Below are 20,622 nucleotides of genomic sequence, written 5' to 3' on the forward strand. Positions count from 1 at the left end.
AGAAAAGTGCGAAGTTATTCACATGAGTACTAAAAGAAATCAGCTAAATTTCGATTACGCGATAGTCACACAAATCTTAGGGCTGTACATTCAACTAAATACTTAGGGATTACAATTACAAATAACCTAAATTGGAACGATCATATAGGTAACATTGTGGGTAGAGCAAACCAAAGACTGCGATTCATTGGCAGAACACTTAGAAGGTGCAAGAGGTCTACCAAAAAGACTGCTTACACTACGCTTGTCCGCCCTATTGTGGAGTACTGCTGTGCGGTGTGGGATCCGCATTAGGTGGGACTGACGGATGACATCGAAAAAGTAAAAAGAAGGGCAGCTCGTTTTGTATTATCGCGAAATAGGGGAGATAGTGTCACAGACATGATACGTGAAATTGAGGGGCAATCATTAAAACAAAGGCGTTTTTCGTTGCGATGGGATCTTCTCATGAAATTTCAATCACCAGTTTTTTCCTCCTATTGCGAAAACATTGTGTTGGCACCCACCTACATAGCGAGAAATGATCATCACGATAAAATAAGAGAAATCAGGGCGCGCACAGAAAAATTTAAGTGCTCGTCTTTCCCTTGTGCCGTTCGAGTGTGGAACGGTAGAGAGACAGCATGAAGGTGGTTCATTGAACCCTCTGCCAGGCACTTTACTGTGAATAGCAGAGTAATCACATAGATGTAGATGTATATAGCCGCACTTCTGGCTGTGACGTCACTGGTGCTCTCTTCCTCGTCAACTGAGATAATGTTTTCGTCCGGCGTCCGTCGCGCCCGCTTCAACGTCGCGATGGCCGGGTCCCAAGCCGTGATGAACTGCAAAGCGCCGATCTTATTGATGATGTTTTCTGATATTTTTTATTTCTACTGCTTTTCTTTCGACGCTATCCCAAAATCCCTTCGTCCTGATAATGACAGATGTTTCGTCGAACAGAATTCGATGTCGGTTTCCTAAAGCATGTTCTGTCACGGGTGATTTTTCAGGATGGCGTAGGAGTAAGCACCTCTCGTGTTCCGCGCGGCGTTGTTCCACAATGCGTACTGTTTGGTCGACGTAGTAGCAGCCACACTGACACGGCATTTTGTTCACTCCAAGCGTTCTTAGCCCTAGACCGTCCTTCAGAGGCCTCATTAGCTGTCGTATTTTTGCAGGGGGCCTGAACACTGACGAGATGTTGTGTCTTTTCAGGAGCCGGCTAATCTCTCTCGACACCGTGCTACAGAACGGCAAAAACGCAAGTTCCTTGTTCTCTTCTTTGGTGTTTTTCCTGCGTGGCTCACCATAAATAGCCCGTGATGCCTGACGGTGATTGTGGCCGTTTTTCCGGAAGGCTTTTCGGAGGTGGCTTCGTTCTAGCGGCAGATCTTCAGCGCCCGAGACGAATTTAGCACGGTGGACGATGGTGTTCAGAAGCCACGTTTTTGTGCCGGGTGGTGGGGGCTAGGTGCATGCAGACACCGATCCATGTGTGTAGGTTTCCAGTACACACTGTGGCTGAGGTATCTATTAGTTCTCGGGCGAACGAGGACGTCAAGAAAGACCAGTGCTCCATCTCTCTCCACTTCCATCGTAAAACTAATGTGATCATGAATGCCGTTAGGTTTAAGGTGGAAGTAGACATATTTGATGAGTTCTGTATTTAAATGGCGTAGGTATAGAAACAGAACGAAATTAAAACGAAAAAAAGTAGATAATGATCGAAACGAGACATGAACCAACGATCAGGATTACTAGTCTCGAGCACTTTATCTATTTTACGTTTCGCGGAAATACTCGTAAAACATACACCTTAGTTTAAAAACACTTATCGAGCGGGAATCGAACACCGGCTGCACGTGAGACTGCCGAACATTCTACCTCAGAGCCACATGGCCCTTGGGAAAGCTGTACAAAATTTAGTGAACTGCAGTCACTCAAAGAACTTCAAAGTCGATTTTCTCGAGAAATTTTGAGTTTCGTAGACATGCTGTGGAGGACTGATGTTTGAGTTCTTAACCATCACGTACGATAAATATAAGAAAAAGAGCGGACAAACTTGGCATTGCCCGGGAATTCATTTTGATAATTTTCTATTGGAAACGAAAACAACAAATTAACTGTATTTGTGGCGTACAGCTTCAGTACGCTGGGCGCAACTGTTTCGCATGTCTACAACGAGATTTTGTAAACATCTATATGGATACGCCTCTTCCTAACTCTTTAGACGGCTATTGTTCTCGACTAAAGCCGTTTTGGGTCAACTCAAGAATGGGATACAACTCATCGGCTTCGACGAATAACGTCATAGTTTATTCGTAGATATTAATGTATTTATTTTCGAGTCATAGATTATAAAACGGTTATCTCTTGTGGCGAAGCGTCATCGTTGTAAATTGAAAAAAAAAATGAATGTGTTTTTAAAAGACAAGACTAGACATTGTGTACAATTTTTGTCGCTTGTATTAATTTAAATGATTTGTTCGTTCCTATTCATTCGGTACTTATTTTCATTCATAGTGAGTTTGAGATATTTTGGAAGAAATGTTTTTGATTCCGTACAATTTTTACTTTTCGATTTTCGTTTGTAGCTATGAATTTATCAATTCCTCTGAATATGAAAGACTTGAAGCATGGTTCGTCAACTGCAGTACGGAATAAAAATTTTACAGTTGTCGCTTTTTCTCGCCCTCGCTAGCACTAGTATAACTACGATATTTTTCAGTCGATAGTAGTACTATCGAATGCGAAAAGACTGATATACGAAAAAGGACCTATATATGTCAGCTGAGGAATAGGACACTAGTGCTAGCAAAGACGAAAAAAGCGGCATACTGAACATTGGCATACTGTACCTCAGTTGATCTACGAAGATAGTATCCTGTTCTTCAGTTGACCTATGTCGGTCAACTGAAGTACAGGATACAAATTTTACCTATGTCGAGTTTTTCGCCTTCGCTGACACTAGTATCCAATTCTTCAGTTGACCTATGTATGTCACCTTAAGTACAGAATATAAATTTTACTGTTGTAGGTTTTTTATCGTCAGCAGTACTACTATGTAATTTTCAGTCGATACTATTAGTATCGGAGGCGAAAAAGAATTGTATCCCATATTTCAATTGACCTAGTACTAGCATCAACTGAAGAACAGGTTGTTAGTAGTAGTGGAGGCGAAAAAAGCAACACCTGTACAATTTGTATCCCGTATTTCAGTTGACCTATATAGGCCAACTGAAGAATAGGATAATGGTGCTAGCGAAGGCTAAAAGGAAGATACGCTAAATTTGTGTCCCGTACTGCAGTCAATCTACACATATCAACTGAAGTTCGTGATACAACTCATATATGTCACAACTGAGTTATTGTATGCTAACGTTACTTCTGCCCTTTTTTTTTCTTTCTTCTTTGTATTAGTCTCGCATTCTTCAGTTGGGCTATATAGGTCAACTGAAGAATAAGATACTAGGACTCAAAGAAGCTATATCTCAACATTATGTTTGAAATATGAATGTACGTGATATACGTCTACGATCTGTTTTCTGTGTCCTACATTCCTTTGTTTCTCAACGTTCGTCTTTGCTATTAGATACGTGCAATACATCATCTCTGCTAACTTCTGATGTCATTGGTCAAAGCCAACGGCTTGTATCCCATTCTCCAGTTGTCCCTCCGTTTATGCTTCGCAGTAGGAAGCTGTCATAAAACGCTGCCCGGTGGCAGGGCTTTCCGTAAGTTGACTTGACTGTAGGAGTGTCTTAGTAGCAAAGAATGAATATATTAAAACTTAATGCATAATGCGGCGTTTTTCAGGCATCTCACTGTTTACACCATCATATCTCTTGAGCTATGTGCTGTACAATAGTATATTTGTGTCGGTACATTCAGCGGCTTATGTGGATACGGTTTGCGAAGTATGTTTCGAATCGAATTAGTTGCAAAAAAGTAATAAATTTAAAGGTCGTGTACAATGCGGGAGTTTTTCACGCATAACAGTGTTTATGGTGTCATATATCGCAGACTGTGTGTGGTACCATATATAATTTTGTAAATGCGTTTAGCGCAAATAGAGTTGCTAGTAGCGCAGAAGTAATGAATGTAAATGGCATGCATGATGTGGTATTTTTTTACGCATCTCATTGCTTATGACATCACATCTTTTGAACTATGATAGGTAGGTGGTTCTTACCCAGACAGCGATTATTACCTGACAGCAAGGGATATGTGCACGGCGTTTGGCTCATATCGGTCCAGTAGTTTAGGAGGAAATATGGAACTCATTCAGTGTACGACTGCGTCTGTGCTTCGATGGCTTCGATGGCTATTAACTCACTACTACTGACTGCCACTCACACTCTATGACCCCTTAATTGTACTGCACCAACGTGTTCGCAGATTACTTTGTCACTTTGTTTCTACTTTTCCTACTGCTTTCCTAATATCTGGAAATGTCCAGCCTCGGTTTCAGTGCTATTCAAACACGGGTGGCCCTGCTAACATTTCCGCAATTCCTCGGCTGCCTCCCCGGTGTTACATGTACTGAGGTGACAGAAGTCATGGGATAGTGACATACACATATGCAGATGGCGCAAGTATCCCATACACAATCTATAAAAGGGCAGTGCACTGGCGGAGCTTCATTTGTGCGCAGGTGATTAGTTTGAAAAGGTTACCGATGTAATTATGGCTACACGACGGGAATTAATAGACTTTTAACGCGGAATGGTAGCTGGAGCTAGACGAACGGTCCATTCCATTTCGTAAATCTTTACGGAATTCAATATTCCGAGATTCATAGTGTCAAGATTGTTCCGAGAGTACCAAAGTTCTAGGATTACCTCTCACGATTGACAACGCAGTGGACAACGGCCTTCGCATAACGACCGAGAGCAGCGGCGTTTGCGTAGAGTTGGCAGTGTTAATAGACAAGCATTAATGCATGAAATAACCGCAGATATCAATGTGGGACTTGCGACGAGGGTTTTCGTTAGGTCGGTGCGGTGAAATTTGGCCTTAACGGGCTATATGGCAGCAATCGACCAATGCGAGTGCCTTTTGGAAATATGGAAATTTGTGGTAAGGTCTTATGAGAGCAAATTGCTGAGGTCATCGGTCCCTTAAGCTTACACACTACTTAATCTAACTTAAACTAACTTACGCTAAGGACAACAATCACACCCATGCCGGAGGGAGGACTCGAACCTCCGACGGGTGGAGGTGCGTGGACCGTGACAAGGCGCCCCTGACCGATCGGCTACACCGCGTGGCCGTGTGCCTTTGCTAACGCCACATCGCCTGCAGCGCCTCTCTTGGGGTCGTCACCATATCGGTTGCACGCCAGACGACTGGAAAACCCAGCCTGGTCAGATGAGACTCGACTTCAGTTGGTAAGAGCTGATGGTAGGGCTCAACTGTGGAGCGGACCGCACGAAGGCAAGGACCCAAGTTGTTAACAAGGCACTGCAAGCTGCTAGTGGCTCCATAATGGTGTGGGCTGTGTTTAGATGGAATGGACTCGGGCCTCTGGTCCAAATGAACCGGAGATAGTTATGGCTGCAGATGATTATGTTCGGCCACTTGGAGACGATTTGCACTCATGGATTTCATGTTCCCAAACGAGGATGTCATCGGATCACAATTATTCTCGATTGGTCTGAGGAACATTCTGGACAATCCGGATAAATGATTTGGCCACCCAGATCGTCCGACATGAATCTCATCGAACATCTGCGGGGAATAATCAAGGCGCCATTTCTTGCACAAAATCCTGCACTGGCTATAGTTTCGCAATTATGGACGTCTATAGAGACAGCGTGGCTCAGAATTTCTCTAGGTGACTTCGAATGACTTGTTGAATGCATGCCACGTCGAGTTGCTGTAGTACGTCGGGCAAAAGGAGGTCAGACACGATATTGGGAGGTATCCGTACCTTTTGCCAGCTCTGTGCACATGTTGCCACACTGCACGGACCGTGGTTGTGAAAGGAACTACACTACTGGCCATTGAAATTGCTACACCAAGAAGAAATGCAGATGATAAACGGCTATTCATTGGACAAATATACTAGAACTGACATGTGATTACATTTTCACGCAATTTGGCTGCATAGATCCTGAGAAATCAGTACCCAGAACAACCTCCTCAGGCCGTAATAACGGCCTTGATACGCCTGGGCATTGAGTCAAACAGAGCTCGGATGGAGTGTACAGGTACAGCTGGCCATGCAGCTTCAACACGATACCACAGTTCATCAAGAGTAGTGACTGGCGTATTGTGACGAGCCAGTTGCTCGGCCGCCATTGACCAGACGTTTTCAGTTGGTGAGAGATCTGGAGAATGTGCTGGCCAGGGCAGGAGTCGAACATTTTCTGTATCCAGAAAGGCCCGTACAGGACCTGCAACACGCGGTCGTGCATTATCCTGTTGAAATGTAGGGTATCGGAGGGATCGAATGAAGGGTAGAGCCACGGGTTGTAACACATCTGAAATGTAACGTCAACTGTTCAAAGTGCCATCAATGCAAACAAGAGGTGACCGAGACGTGTAACCAATGGCACCCCATACCATCACGCCGGGTGATATGCCAGTATGGCGATGACGAATACAAGTTTGCAATGTGCGTTCACCGCGATGACGGCAAACACGGATGCGACCATCATGATGCTGTAAAGAGAATCTGGATTCATTCGAAAAAATGACGTTTTGCCATTCGTGCACCCAGGTTCGTCGTCGAGTACACCATCGCAGGCGCTCCTGTCTGTGATGCAGCGTCAAGGGTAACCGTAGCCATGCTCTCCGACCTGGTAGTCCACGCTGCTGCAAACGTCGTCGAACTGTTCGTGCAGATGGTTGTTGTCTTGCAAACGTCCCCATGTGTTGACTCAGGGATCGAGACGTGGCTGCACGATCCGTTACAGCCATACGGATAAGATGGCTGTCATCTCGACTGCTAGTGATACGAGGCCGTTGGGATCCATCACGGCGTCCCGTGTTACACTCCTGAACCCACCGATTCCATATTCTGCTAACAGTCATTGGATCTCGACCAAAGCGAGCAGTAATCTCGCGATACGATGAACTGCAATCGCGATAGGCTACAATCCGACCTTTATCAAAGTCGGAAACGTGATGTTACGCATTTCTCCTCCTTACACGAGGCATCACAACAACGTTTCACCAGGCAACGCCTGCCAACTGCTGTTTGTGTATGAGAAATCGGTTGGAAACTTTCCTCATGTCAGCACGTTGTAGGTGTCGCCACCGGCGCCAATCTTGTGTGAATGCTCTGAAAAGCTAATCATTTGCATATCACAGCATCCTCTTCCTATCGGTTAAATTTCGCGTCTGTAGCACTTCATCTTCGTGGTGTAGCAATTTTAATAGCCAGTAGTGTAGAACAGACACGGCACAAGCCGCACAGTGGGGAGGTACAAGACCACGCCTGCGACTGCAGGGAGGCGCCCGCTGCGCACCTGGAGGACGGCGCAGGCGAGGAAGCCGAGGCAGGCGTCGCGCCAGAGCCGCAGCGAGGGCGAGTAGGGCAGCGGCGGCAGCGCGGCCAGCGGCGGCGACGTCACGTAGGCGACACCGGCGGCGGCGAGGGCGGCGGCGGCGACGCGGCCCCAGCGCCGGCGCATCCAGAAGGCGGCCCACGACGTCGCCACCAGCAGCGCGCTCGGCAGGTAGGCGCGCAGCAGTGCCGGCCGCGGGTCCCGCCACAGCCGCACCACCGCCCGCAAGCAGCTCGTCGCCGCTGCGCACAGATTAGAGATTATATTAGATTAGTTTTTCGTTCCATAGATCGGTGGTGAGGAGATCCTCGTGGATGTGGAACATGTCGATTTTTTTTCAAGCTCAAATAACAGTACTATTAGTATGAATATATACAGTACATCATTTGTTTCTATTAAAAAATTCGTCAGTGGAGTAGGAGGAGTTGGCCACTAGTAAGTTTTTCAGACTCCTTTTAAACTGAACTTTTTTTGTAACAAAATTTTTTATGTATGCTGGCAAATTATTGAAGATGAGTGTTCCTGAGTAGTGGACCCCTTTTTGAACTAAAGTAAGTGCTTTTAAGACCTTGTGCAGATCAATTTTGTTCCTGGTATTGTATGAATGAACTGAGCTGTTTGTTGGAAAAAGAGGTATATTACTTATGACAAATTTCATTAAGGAGTAAATATACTGAGAGGCAGTAGTTAATATACCCAGTTCTTTGAAGAGGTTTCTACAGGACACGGACACTCAGCGCTCCGCCGCTCTCCAGTCAAAACCTCAAAGTACTGCATTTACGGAACTGAGTACTCTCTTACGAGCAGATGTCACTTTGCACAAACAGGAGGACTTTGAATTCTCTTGCTTAGAGGGTGATTCAGCTGTTCCTACCACTGTCGTTTCATGCAGACCGCAATTTTTTATCTGTCCTATTTAATTTGAGGCCAAAATATGGTCTAGGATTGTAAGACTGATGGACTTTGGTTCTATGGGTCTCTTCTGCTGCCCTTATTGCAGGCGGCTATGAGTTGTGCTTTCTTACAACCGCTGGACAAAGCCTTTTATTCGAGGGATCTACGTTACGAAGGTCAGTTTAGAATGAATATAAGTATTTGATACATAGCGACACATCGATAAGAATTACAGAGAATCTCAAAGAAAGTTCAGAAGTACAATCACCGCGTAAGCACAGTGAATCACAGCTGTCGCAATGGTTATATAGGACGTACATGACATGAAGACATTGCGATCCACTGTTTGTCACCTAGATCTCCGAACCTGACACTCATGATATATATATATATATATATATATATATATATATATATATATATATATATATATATATATATATATGTGTGTGTGTGGAGTTTTGTGAAAGACCTTTCGTATGTGTCCAAAACAATTCGAGGGCTCCAATTGGGTATTTGGGATGGTACATTTACAAGGATCAAAAAATTTGCTCGTTCTCGAGAATATAGGCCGTCACTATAGAAGATCTATACAAGGGCGATGTACTTGAGTACAATATTATGGAAATGGAAGTCGATGTAGATGAAGATGAAATGGGAGATATGATACTGCGTGAAGACTTTTACAGAGCACTGAAAGACCTGAGTCGAAACAAGGTACCCGGAGTAGACAACATTCCATTAGAACTACTGACGGCCTTGGGAGAGCCAGTCCTGACAAAACTCTACCATCTGGTGAGCAAGATGTATGAGACAGGCGAAATATCCTCAGTCTTCAAGAAGGATATAATAATTCCAATCCCAAAGAAAGCAGGTGTTGACAGATGTGAAAATTGCCGAACTATCAGTTTAATAAGTCACAGCTGCAAAATACTAACGCGAATTCTTTACAGACGAATGGAAAAACTGATAGAAGCCGACCTCGGGGAAGATCAGTTTGGATTCCGTAGAAATGTTGGAACACGTGACGCAATACTGACCCTACGACTTATCTTAGAAGAAAGATTGAGGAAAGGCACACCTACGTTTCTAGCATTTGTGTATATAGAGAAAGCCTTTGACAATGTTGATTGGCATACTCTCTTTCAAATTCTGAAGGTGGCAGGAGTAAAATACAGTCAGCGAAAGGCTATTTACAATTTGTACAGAAAGCAGATGGCAGTTGTAAGAGTCGAGGGGTACGAAAGGGCAGCAGCGGTTGGGAAGGAAGTGAGACAGGGTTGTAGCCTGTCCCCGATGTAATTCAATCTGTATATTGAGCAAGCAGTAAAGGAAACAAAAGAAAAGTTCGGAGTAGGTATTAAAATCCATGGAGAAGAAATAAAAACTTTGAGGTTCGCCGTTGACATTGTAAGGACTTGGAAGAGCAGTTGAACGAAATGGACAGTGTCTTGAAAGGAGGGTATAAGATGAACATCAACAAAAGCAAAACGAGGATAATGGAATGTAGTCGAATTAAGTCGGGTGATGCTGAGGGAATTAGATTAGGAACTGAGACACTTAAAGTAGTAAAGGAGTTTTGCTATTTGGAGAGCAAAATAACTGATGATGGTCGAAGTAGAGAGGATATAAAATGTAGACTGGCAATGGCAAGGAAAGCGTTTCTGAAGAAGAAAAATTTGTTAACATCGAGTACAGATTTAAATGTCAGGAAGTCGTTTCTGAAAGTATTTGTATGGAGTGTAGCCATGTATGGAAGTGAGACGTGGACAATAAATAGTTTAGACAAGAAGAGAATAGAAGCTTTCGAAATGTGGTGCTACAGAAGAATGCTGAAGATTAGATGGGTAGATCACATAACTAATGAGGAGGTATTGAATAGAATTGGGGAGAATAGGAGTTTGTGCCACAACTTGACAAGAAGAAGGGACCGGTTGGTAGGACATGTTCTGAGGCATCAAGGGATCACCAATTTAGTACTGGAGGGCAGCGTGGAGGGTAAAAATCCCAGAGGGAGACCAAGAGATGAATACACTAAGCAGATTCAGAAGGATGTAGGCTGCAGTAGGTACTGGGAGATGGAGCGGCTTGCACAGGATAGAGTAGCATGGAGAGCTGCATTAAACCAGTCTCAGGACTGAAGACCACAACAACAACTATTGCTCGGCAACAATCCCGACCAGATGGGTTGCAGCTATATGTTCGGTAAAACTGCCGCTTACAATAGCCCGGCAATGTTTGCGGCAATACATTTCCGGGCCAGAAGTATTAACGCGGGCCGCGAAAGCGAACAACTACAAGCGAGTGCGGCTCTCCTGCTTCTGTCTTTCGCTAGTTGAAAACTTAGCAAGAAAAAGAGACCACGGGCATTGTGGGTGCGTTCTTTTTTAAGAACGTGAACTGCTTCCGAATCTTCAACTCGAGAACTGATGCTGAATACATACATCTTGTGGAATGCGAAAATACAGTGAAGAGTAGACCGTAAAATGAATTGACCCAAGAACTCATAAGAACAATACCAATAGGCAAGACTGTATGCCAGCTCACAAGCAGACTGACGGAAATTCTGAGGGTTTTGGCTACTGCTGGTTCACACAGAAGACTGATTTAGGCGAACGTGTTGTACCTTGGAACCCTTCACAAACTTTTGCCTCTAGCCAGCCCTGTAGTAGAAGTTTTATATATATTTTTATTCCATTTTGAAATGATAGCCCGCATCTCGTGGTCGTGCGGTAGCGTTCTCGCTTCCCACGCCCGGGTTCCCGGGTTCGATTCCCGGCGGGGTCAGGGATTTTCTCTGCCTCGTGATGGCTGGGTGTTGTGTGCTGTCCTTAGGTTAGTTAGGTTTAAGTAGTTCTAAGTTCTAGGGGACTTATGACCACAGCAGTTGAGTCCCATAGTGCTCAGAGCCATTTGAACCATTTGAAATGATATTTTTGATCCTCAGTCTTTTCCGAACTTACAGAAATTACCCCGGAAAAGTAACGTTTTTCCACATGTTTGTATGTGAAGCACCGTCCCAATGTACAACATGATCGCGTATCTCGGTACAAATGTTCTCTTCAAATTTAGAAGTGTTGCAATCTGGGAAACCTACTCAGCACTGTAGCTGATAATCTATGAGTTGCATTGTTGCTCTGCCACACAGAAATTATCGGTAAGTGAAATCAAATTAACAGGAAATGTGATCGAAAACCAGTTAAAAGTTAAAAGCTTTTTGGTATAGTAGCTGTTGGCAACTAAGACAAATTTCGCGTTAGAGGAAGGGTTGAAGGAATTAATTAATTTTCTATAAAAATCAAAATTTTATGTCAATATTTTGTTGTGATTCACCCGTACAGTAAGAGAATGATTTTTGTAAATGCAATACATCTACGACCAGTGTTATGGGATGAGAAAAGTAATGTATACAAAGATCGTAATCAGCAAAAGGACAGCTGACGAGTTGAAGAGCATGGACCACGAAAGCACAAGTGATAGGGCTGAAGAATGTTTAGAAGTCTTAAAAAGGTATGTAGAATAAAATTACGGCTCACCACTGCAGATTCTCTGCTACGATGGTGGCAGCGAGGATGCCCTTTTTAAAATTACGGTCTTTGTATGCATTACTTTCGACGTTCCTAAGCTCCTGCCACAGATGTGCAAATAATATTCATGAATTTCATGTTTCTGTCGCTTGATCACTTCTGGATTTTCATAGACGTCGGATAAATAGATGGGCTCCACATAAGCCAAATTTCGAGCTGAGGGGAAATAATGTTAGCTATACAGGGTGTTACAAAAAGGTACGGCCAAACTTTCAGGAAACATTCCTCTCACACAAAGAAAGAAAATATGTTATGTGGACATGTGTCCGGAAAAGCTTACTTTCCAAGTTAGAGCTCATTTTATTACTTCTCTTCAAATAACATTAATCATCGAATGGAAACACACAGCAACAGAACGTACCAGCCGGCCGAAGTGGCCGTGCGGTTAAAGGTGCTGCAGTCTGGAACCGCGCGACCGCTACGGTCGCAGGTTCGAATCCTGCCTCGGGCATGGATGTTTGTGATGTCCTTAGGTTAGTTAGGTTTAACTAATTCTAAGTTCTAGGGGACTAATGACCTCAGCAGTTGAGTCCCATAGTGCTCAGAGCCATTTGAACCCATTAGAACGTACCAGCGTGATTTCAATCACTTTGCTACAGGATATGTTCAAAATGTTCCCCGTTAGCGAGGATACATGTATCCACTCTCGTTGGCATGGGTCCCTGATGCGCTGATGCAGCCCTGGAGAATGGCGTATTGTATCACAGCCGTCCACAATACGAGCGCGAAGAGTCTCTACATTTGGTACGGGGGTTGCGTAGACAAGAGCTTTCGTATGCCCCCATAAATGAAAGTCAAGAGAGTTGAGGTCAGGAAAGCGTGGAGGCCATGGAATTGGCCCGCCTCTGCCAATCCATCGGTCACCGAATCTGATGTTGAGAAGCGTACGAACACTCCGACTGAAATGTGCAGGAGCTCCATCGTGCATGAACCACATGTTGTGTCGTACTTGTAAACGCACATGTTCTAGCAGCACACGTAGAGTATCCTGTATGAAATCATGATTACGTGCTCCATTGAGCGTAGGTGGAAGAACATGGGGCCCAATCAAGACATCACCAACAATGCCTGCCCAAACGTTCACAGAAAATCTGTTGATGACGTGATTGCACAATTGCGTGCGGATTCTCGCCAGCCCACACATGTTGATTGGAAAATTTACCGCCAACTGGCGGTGAATCGAGGAAGTACAGTACATACTGACGAAAGTAAAATGAGCTCTAACGTGGAAATTAAGCGTTTGCGGACACATGTCCACATAACATCTTTTCTTTATTTGTGTGCGAGGAATGTTTCCTGAAAGTTTGGCCGTACCTTTTTGTAACACCCTGTATAGGAAATGTATTCGCAGTTGAGAATATGGACAACCATCAGTTGTATAAGGGAATACAGTGAAAATTTCTGGTGTACCGGGAATCGAACCCGAGCGGTGGCTTTACCATTAGGCTATCCAAGCACGTTTCATAGCCACGCCCTAACTTCAAACTTCCAACTTATCCCCCGACACCGGGCACTTTCAACTAATATATTTTCCCTGTATATCTACATAGTAGATGTACGAGTGCCCGTTGTAGACACATAGATGACGACATATGAAAGTTTGGGACTGGCCGTGAAGCGTGCTCGGATAGCCTAATGGTAACACTACCGCTCGCGATAAGCGGGATATCCGGATTGGAGGCCCGGGCCAGCACACAGTTTCACGTCGTCATCCCATTATACAGCTGACGGTTGTCCATATTCGCAGCTGCGAATACATTTCATGGATTTCATAACGGCTGTAATTGCCGCAGTGCATCTTACTTGTGAGCAACAAGTCACTGCAGTGTCGAAATAATGTTGTTTCACCACTCAGAAATGGGACACAGTAATGAGAATGAGAGGGGAGCATATACAGACAAGGACACTGATAAATATGGCACGGCGACACGAAATACACTCCTGGAAATGGAAAAAAGAACACATTGACACCGGTGTGTCAGACCCACCATACTTGCTCCGGACACTGCGAGAGGGCTGTACAAGCAATGACCACACGCACGGCACAGCGGACACACCAGGACCCGCGGTGTTGGCCGTCGAATGGCGCTAGCTGCGCAGCATTTGTGCACCACCGCCGTCAGTGTCAGCCAGTTTGCCGTGGCATACGGAGCTCCATCGCAGTCTTTAACACTGGTAGCATGCCGCGACAGCGTGGACGTGAACCGTATGTGCAGTTGACGGACTTTGAGCGAGGGCGTATAGTGGGCATGCGGGAGGCCGGGTGGACGTACCGCCGAATTGCTCAACACGTGGGGCGTGAGGTCTCCACAGTACATCGATGTTGTCGCCAGTGGTCGGCGGAAGGTGCACGTGCCCGTCGACCTGGGACCGGACCGCAGCGACGCACGGATGCACGCCAAGACCGTAGGATCCAATGCAGTGCCGTAGGGGACCGCACCGCCACTTCCCAGCAAATTAGGGACACTGTTGCTCCTGGGGTATCGGCGAGGACCATTCGCAACCGTCTCCATGAAGCTGGGCTACGGTCCCGCACACCGTTAGGCCGTCTTCCGCTCACGCCCCAACATCGTGCAGCCCGCCTCCAGTGGTGTCGCGACAGGCGTGAATGGAGGGACGAATGGAGACGTGTCGTCTTCAGCGATGAGAGTCGCTTCTGCGTTGGTGCCAATGATGGTCGTATGCGTGTTTGGCGCCGTGCAGGTGAGCGCCACAATCAGGACTGCATACGACCGAGGCACACAGGGCCAACACCCGGCATCATGGTGTGGGGAGCGATCTCCTACACTGGCCGTACACCACTGGTGATCGTCGAGGGGACACTGAATAGTGCACGGTACATCAAAACCGTCATCGAACCCACCGTTCTACCATTCCTAGACCGGCAAGGGAACTTGCTGTTCCAACAGGACAATGCACGTCCGCATGTATCCCGTGCCACCCAACGTGCTCTAGAAGGTGTAAGTCAACTACCCTGGCCAGCAAGATCTCCGGATCTGTCCCCCATTGAGCATGTTTGGGACTGGATGAAGCGTCGTCTCACGCGGTCTGCACGTCCAGCACGAACGCTGGTCCAACTGAGGCGCCAGGTGGAAATGGCATGGCAAGCCGTTCCACAGGACTACATCCAGCATCTCTACGATCGTCTCCATGGGAGAATAGCAGCCTGCATTGCTGCGAAAGGTGGATATACACTGTACTAGTGCCGACATTGTGCATGCTCTGTTGCTTGTGTATATGTGCCTGTGGTTCTGTCAGTGTGATCATGTGATGTATCTGACCCCAGGAATGTGTCAATAAAGTTTCCCCTTCCTGGGACAATGAATTCACGGTGTTCTTATTTCAATTTCCAGGAGTGTATGTCCGTCCTTGGTGTACAACAGCACCCACTCCCCGACTATACCTTAGCAATTACCAGCAACGCTTTTCTCCAGCAGCAATAGTGCCGAGAAATACCGAAATACTGCCGTATATTGCTGTTACTTTGAAGTAATGTTGACGACAACACTATTGCGGACAACAAGGTCGTAAAACGTGATCGTGAAAAGGAAGCTTAATATGTTCGTGATGGTGGCTCCGCGTATGCACTATCTTATCCGGAGGTCCATTAGTTGACATTTATATGGGGGGTGTCCAACCTTCATCTTTATGACGCCTTAAACTCTGCTGTGGACACTTTAAGAGAGGTGTCCGCATGTCTGTGGAGAATGACGGTCCATTCTTACTTAAGAGCCGAAACAAGAGAAGGCAATGATGTTGGATACTACGTTAGGGAGCGAAGCCGACGTTCTAACTCTTCCCAGAGGTGTTCCATTGGGTTCGGGTTGGCACTCTGGGCACACCAGAACATTTCAGCACTGTTATTGTCTACAAACCATTTCGTCACGGATGCTACTTTACGACCGGCTGCACTGTCATGATCATCGCGTGCGAACTGTTCCCCTACTGTACGCAATACACAGTGTTTTAAACTGTTCATTCCTTCCGCAAAAAGCGTTTTCCTAAGTGAAATAAGGGCACCTCAGCCTACCCGCCGGAATCACCCTCACACCGTAACGCCACCTCCTGCGTCCTTAATTGTTGGCACTGCATGTGGGGAAAGCAACATTATCCAGGCAGTTGTCAAACCTAAACCCTTCCATCGGACTGTAGGAGGGTACAGCGTAAGTCATCAGCGCAAATCACTCTTTCCAGGCATTCACTCTACAGTGCCGTTACTCTTTACACCACTTCAAGTGTCGCTACCCACTTAGCACTGAGTAGAGAGATATATAGCTTATGAGGAAAAGCTAGCCCATTGAACAGTCACTGTGGTGTTTGGACTGCTGGCAGCACTTTGGAACTCACGATTAACTGCTTCCGCTCTTTTCACGCGATGTTTTACAACCTCCCTCTGCGATGTTCGGCGTCCCCGTCAGTACGTTAAGTCTGCCCGGTCTTGTTTTGGCTGTGGTTGTTCCCTTGCGTTTCCATTTCATAGTAAAATCACCAACGGTCGACTAGGTCAGCTTTAGAAGAGTTGAAAAGTCCCTGACGGATTTCTTACTCGAATGATTTCTTACTCAAGTGACTTCCAATGACTAGTCCACGTTCGAAGTCACTGAGCTGTCCTGACCGACCTATTCTGCTGTCACTGCTTTTCCACTGAGAATAATACTACCCGCGTCCTTTGCTCGCCCGCATCTCGTGGCATGTACACTCATGCTCATAAACTGAGGATAACTGCAGAATGTGGTGCCACACAACGTGGCACTACAGAAAACTGGCGGTAATAGCATAGGCACACAGGGAACACACACGACACAGTTTTGTAAGTCCACGGTATTGGTGATAAGTTGAGAAAACAGTCCCGAAACACATGTGCTACAAAACGCCACTATTTCCTGCGCATGTAACCCGACGTCAAAAATGGTTCAAATGGCTCTGAGCACTATGGGACTTAACTTCTGCGGTCATCAGTCCCCTAGAACTTAGAACTACTTAAACCTAACTAACCTAAGGACATCACACACTTCCATGCCCGAGGCAGGATTCGAACCTGCGACCGCAGCGGCCTCGCGGTTCCAGACTGCAGCGTCTAGAACCGCTCTGCCACTCCGGCCGGCACCCCGACATCAATATGGCATTTGATCACCATGCACACGTACACAGGCCGCACAACGGGTTGGCATACTCTGGATCAGGTGGTCGGGCAGCTGCTGGGGTATAGCCTCCCATTCTTGCTCCAGTGCCTGTCGGAGCTCCTGAACTGTCCTAGGGGTTTGAAGACTTGCAGCGATATGTCGACCGAGAGCATCCCAGACGTGCTCGAGGGGGTTTACGTCTGGAGAACAGGCAGGTCACTCCATTCGCCTGATATCTTCTATTTCGAGGTGCTCCTCCACGATCGCAGCTCGATGGGGCCGTGGGTTATCATCCATCAGGAGAAAGGTGGGACCCACTGCACCCCTGAAAAGGCGGACATACTGGTGCAAAATGACGTCCCAGTACACCTGACCCGTTACAGTTTCACTGTCAAAGACATGCAGGGGTGTACGTGTTCCAATCATAATTACACTCCACACAATCAAACCACGACCTCCATACAGGTTCCTTTCAAGGACATTGAGGGGTTGGTATCTGGTTCCTGGTTCACGCCAGATGAAAACCCGGCGAGAATCACTGTTCAGACTATACCTAGACTCGTCCGTGAACATAACCTAGGACCATTGTTCCAGTGACCATGTACTGTGTTTTTGACATCAGGCCTTACGGGTTCTCCTGTGACCAGGGATCAGTGGAATGCACCTTGCAGGTCTCCGGAAGAATAAACCATGTCTGTTCAGTCGTCTGTAGACTGTGTGTCCCGAGACAACTGTTCCAGTGGCTGCGGTAAGGTGCCGAGCAAGGCTACCTGCAGTACTCCGTGGCCGTCTGCGGGCACTGATGGTAAGATATCAGTGTTCTTGTGGTGTTGTACGGGCATGGATGTGTGTGATGCCCTTAGGTTAGTTAGGTTTAATTAGTTCTAAGTTCTAGGCGACTGATGACCTCAGAAGTAAAGTCGCATAGTGCTCAGAGCCATTTGAACCATTTGTGGTGTTGTACACTGGGGATGTCCCGTACTATAGCGCCTGCAAACGATTCCTGGCTGCTGGAATCATTGCCATAATCCTGAGATCACACTTTGTGGCGCACGGAGGGCTCGTGCTACGACCTGCTGTGTTTCACCAGCCTCCAGTCGCCTTAGTATTCTACCCCTCATAACGTTATCAATATGTCTGAGCCATTTTCAACACACGGTCACTATTAGAACGTCTGAAAACGTGTGCACACTTACTCGCTGCACCGTATTCTGACATGCACGAACACACCTCTGCGCATGTGGACTGTTGCCAGCGCCACCGTGCGACGACCGCAGGTCAAATGCACCGCATGGTCATACCCCGAGGTGTTTTAAAACAGCAAATAGCCCACTAGAGCGTTGTTTCACCATGTATCAACATTGTCCTTAATTTTTGAGCATGGCTGTAGTTGTCAATTCCGCACTGCGTAGTGGCATTCGGATACTTTAGATCATATAGTGTACTTCAGCATGCGCGGCGTCAAATCGATAATCACTTCGATGTTGTCCATGGTACTAGTTATAAAGTTTATTAAAAAATCCAACTTTGTTTCACATTGTCTGGAACTCTTACCGATGTGTCGCTATGCATTAGACAGTTGTAGCCGTTAATAATCCCTGTATACATTTTGGCTGGTTAAAAATGGGATGTAAGTCAGGCGATGCTGCAAACGACGGCCACCCCAGAGCAGAACAGTGGAGTGGACGCTGACTCACCTCCGCGCGCCCTGGCGGTGCAGTTGGCGGCCTGCAGGCTGGCGATGGAGAACAGCCCGGCGGAGCTGTGCTGCTTCACGAAGTGCACCTCGTCACGGTTGCTCCACGACAGCCGCAGGTCCTCCTCGGTGTACCCGTCTGCCAGCAACGCACACAACATCACAGCGCAGCTACAGTGGTTTCTCTGTACCAAATACAGCCAACACTAGCGTTTACGACTCACGTTTCAAAATGCGCTAACCGAGACCGCATTCTCACTGGCCTATTGCAGCCAACCTGACCACTTGAGAAGTTTCTCATCTACTACGAACGTACCCAATATTTACCAGATGTTGTTGTTGTTCTCCTATTATTTCACAAAGTGTAACACTTTATATTGGTCTTACATTCTATCTTTTTAGCAAGTGAGTTAGGGTCTTTCTCGCTTCATCCTTGATTAAGATATACAGAAAAAATGGTTTTTTATTGTTCTATCTTATGTTTAGGAAGTTGATGATGTTTTATGTAAATAAATGCTTAAGGGACCAACGATGCCGTGTTTCTTGACTTCCGCAAGGTTTTGGATACAGTTCCCCACAGTCGTTTAATGAACAAAGTAAGAGCATATGGACTATCAGACCGATTGTGTGACTGGATTGAAGAGTTCCTAGATAACAGAACGCAGCATGTCATTCTCAATGGAGAGAAGTCTTCCGAAGTAAGAGTGATTTCAGGTGTGCCGCAGTGGAGTGTCGTAGGACCGTTGCCATTCACAATATATATAAATGACATTGTGGATAACATCGGAAGTTCAGTGAGGCTTTTTGCGTATGATGCTGTATTGTATGGAGAGGTTGTAACAATTGCAGCAGGATCTGCAACGAATTGACGCATGGTGCAGGGAATGGCAATTGAATCTCAATGTAGACAAGTGTAATGTGCTGCGAATACACAGAAAGAAAGATCCTTTATCATTTAGCTACAATATAGCAGGTCAGCAACTGGAAGCAGTTAATTCCATAAACTATCTGGGAGTAGGCATTAGGAGTGATTTAAAATGGAACGACCATATAAAATTAATCGTCGGTAAAGCAGATGCCAGACTGAGATTCATTGGAAGGATCCTATGGAAATGCAGTCCGAAAACAAAGGAAGTAGGTTACAGTAAACGTGTTCACCCACTGCTTGACTACTGCTCACCCGTGTGGGATCTGTCCCAGATAGGGTTGATGGAAGAGATAGAGAAGATCCAACGGAGAGCAGCGCGCTTCGTTACAGGATCATTTAGTAATCCCGAAAGCGTTACGGAGATGATAGATAAACTCCAGTGGAAGACTCTGCAAAGAGACGCTCAGTAGCTCGGTACGGGCTTTTGTTGAAGTTTCGGGAACATACATTCATCGAGGAGTAAAGCAGTATATTGCTCCCTCCTACGTATATCTCGCGAAGAGACCATGAGGATAAAATCAGAGAGATTAGAGCCCACAAAGAAGCATACCGACAATCTTTCTTTCCACGAACAGTACGAGACTGGAATAGAAGGGAGAACTGATAGAGGTACTTAAGGTGCCCTCCGCCACACACCGTCACGTGGCTTGTGGAGTATGGATGTAGATGTAGATGTAGATTCAAATACTGCTTCACTATGAAGTATTATACCAATATTGCTCACTAATACCGTGTAACTCAAGATAATTGTTAGACAAACAAATTTGTGAACCATCTGTCCTATTCCCATAAAGCATATATGTTCTGTGTGTATGTATATTTTTATCTACTGATTTTCGTGTGAAAATTTTCCATTCCATTGTGACAAGGTGCTACAGCAACCAGTTCCGGATTACTT

General features: G+C 45.9%; 1 protein-coding gene across 1 annotated transcript in view; it reads right to left on the minus strand.

The window, feature by feature from the left end:
• LOC126254879 (glutamate-gated chloride channel-like) overlaps positions 1–20,622 on the minus strand; it is a 208,177-nt gene that overhangs the window by 16,067 nt on the left and 171,488 nt on the right. Inside the window, exons 8-9 of the mRNA XM_049955350.1 lie at positions 18,798–18,935; positions 7,596–7,738 (exon numbers count right to left, since the gene is read on the minus strand). Coding sequence (XP_049811307.1) covers positions 7,596–7,738; positions 18,798–18,935 — 281 coding nt within the window. The remainder of the gene's footprint in view (positions 1–7,595; positions 7,739–18,797; positions 18,936–20,622) is intronic.

The sequence above is a fragment of the Schistocerca nitens genome, chromosome 1, assembly GCF_023898315.1.
Source record: "Schistocerca nitens isolate TAMUIC-IGC-003100 chromosome 1, iqSchNite1.1, whole genome shotgun sequence".
Lineage (NCBI taxonomy): Eukaryota > Metazoa > Arthropoda > Insecta > Orthoptera > Acrididae > Schistocerca > Schistocerca nitens.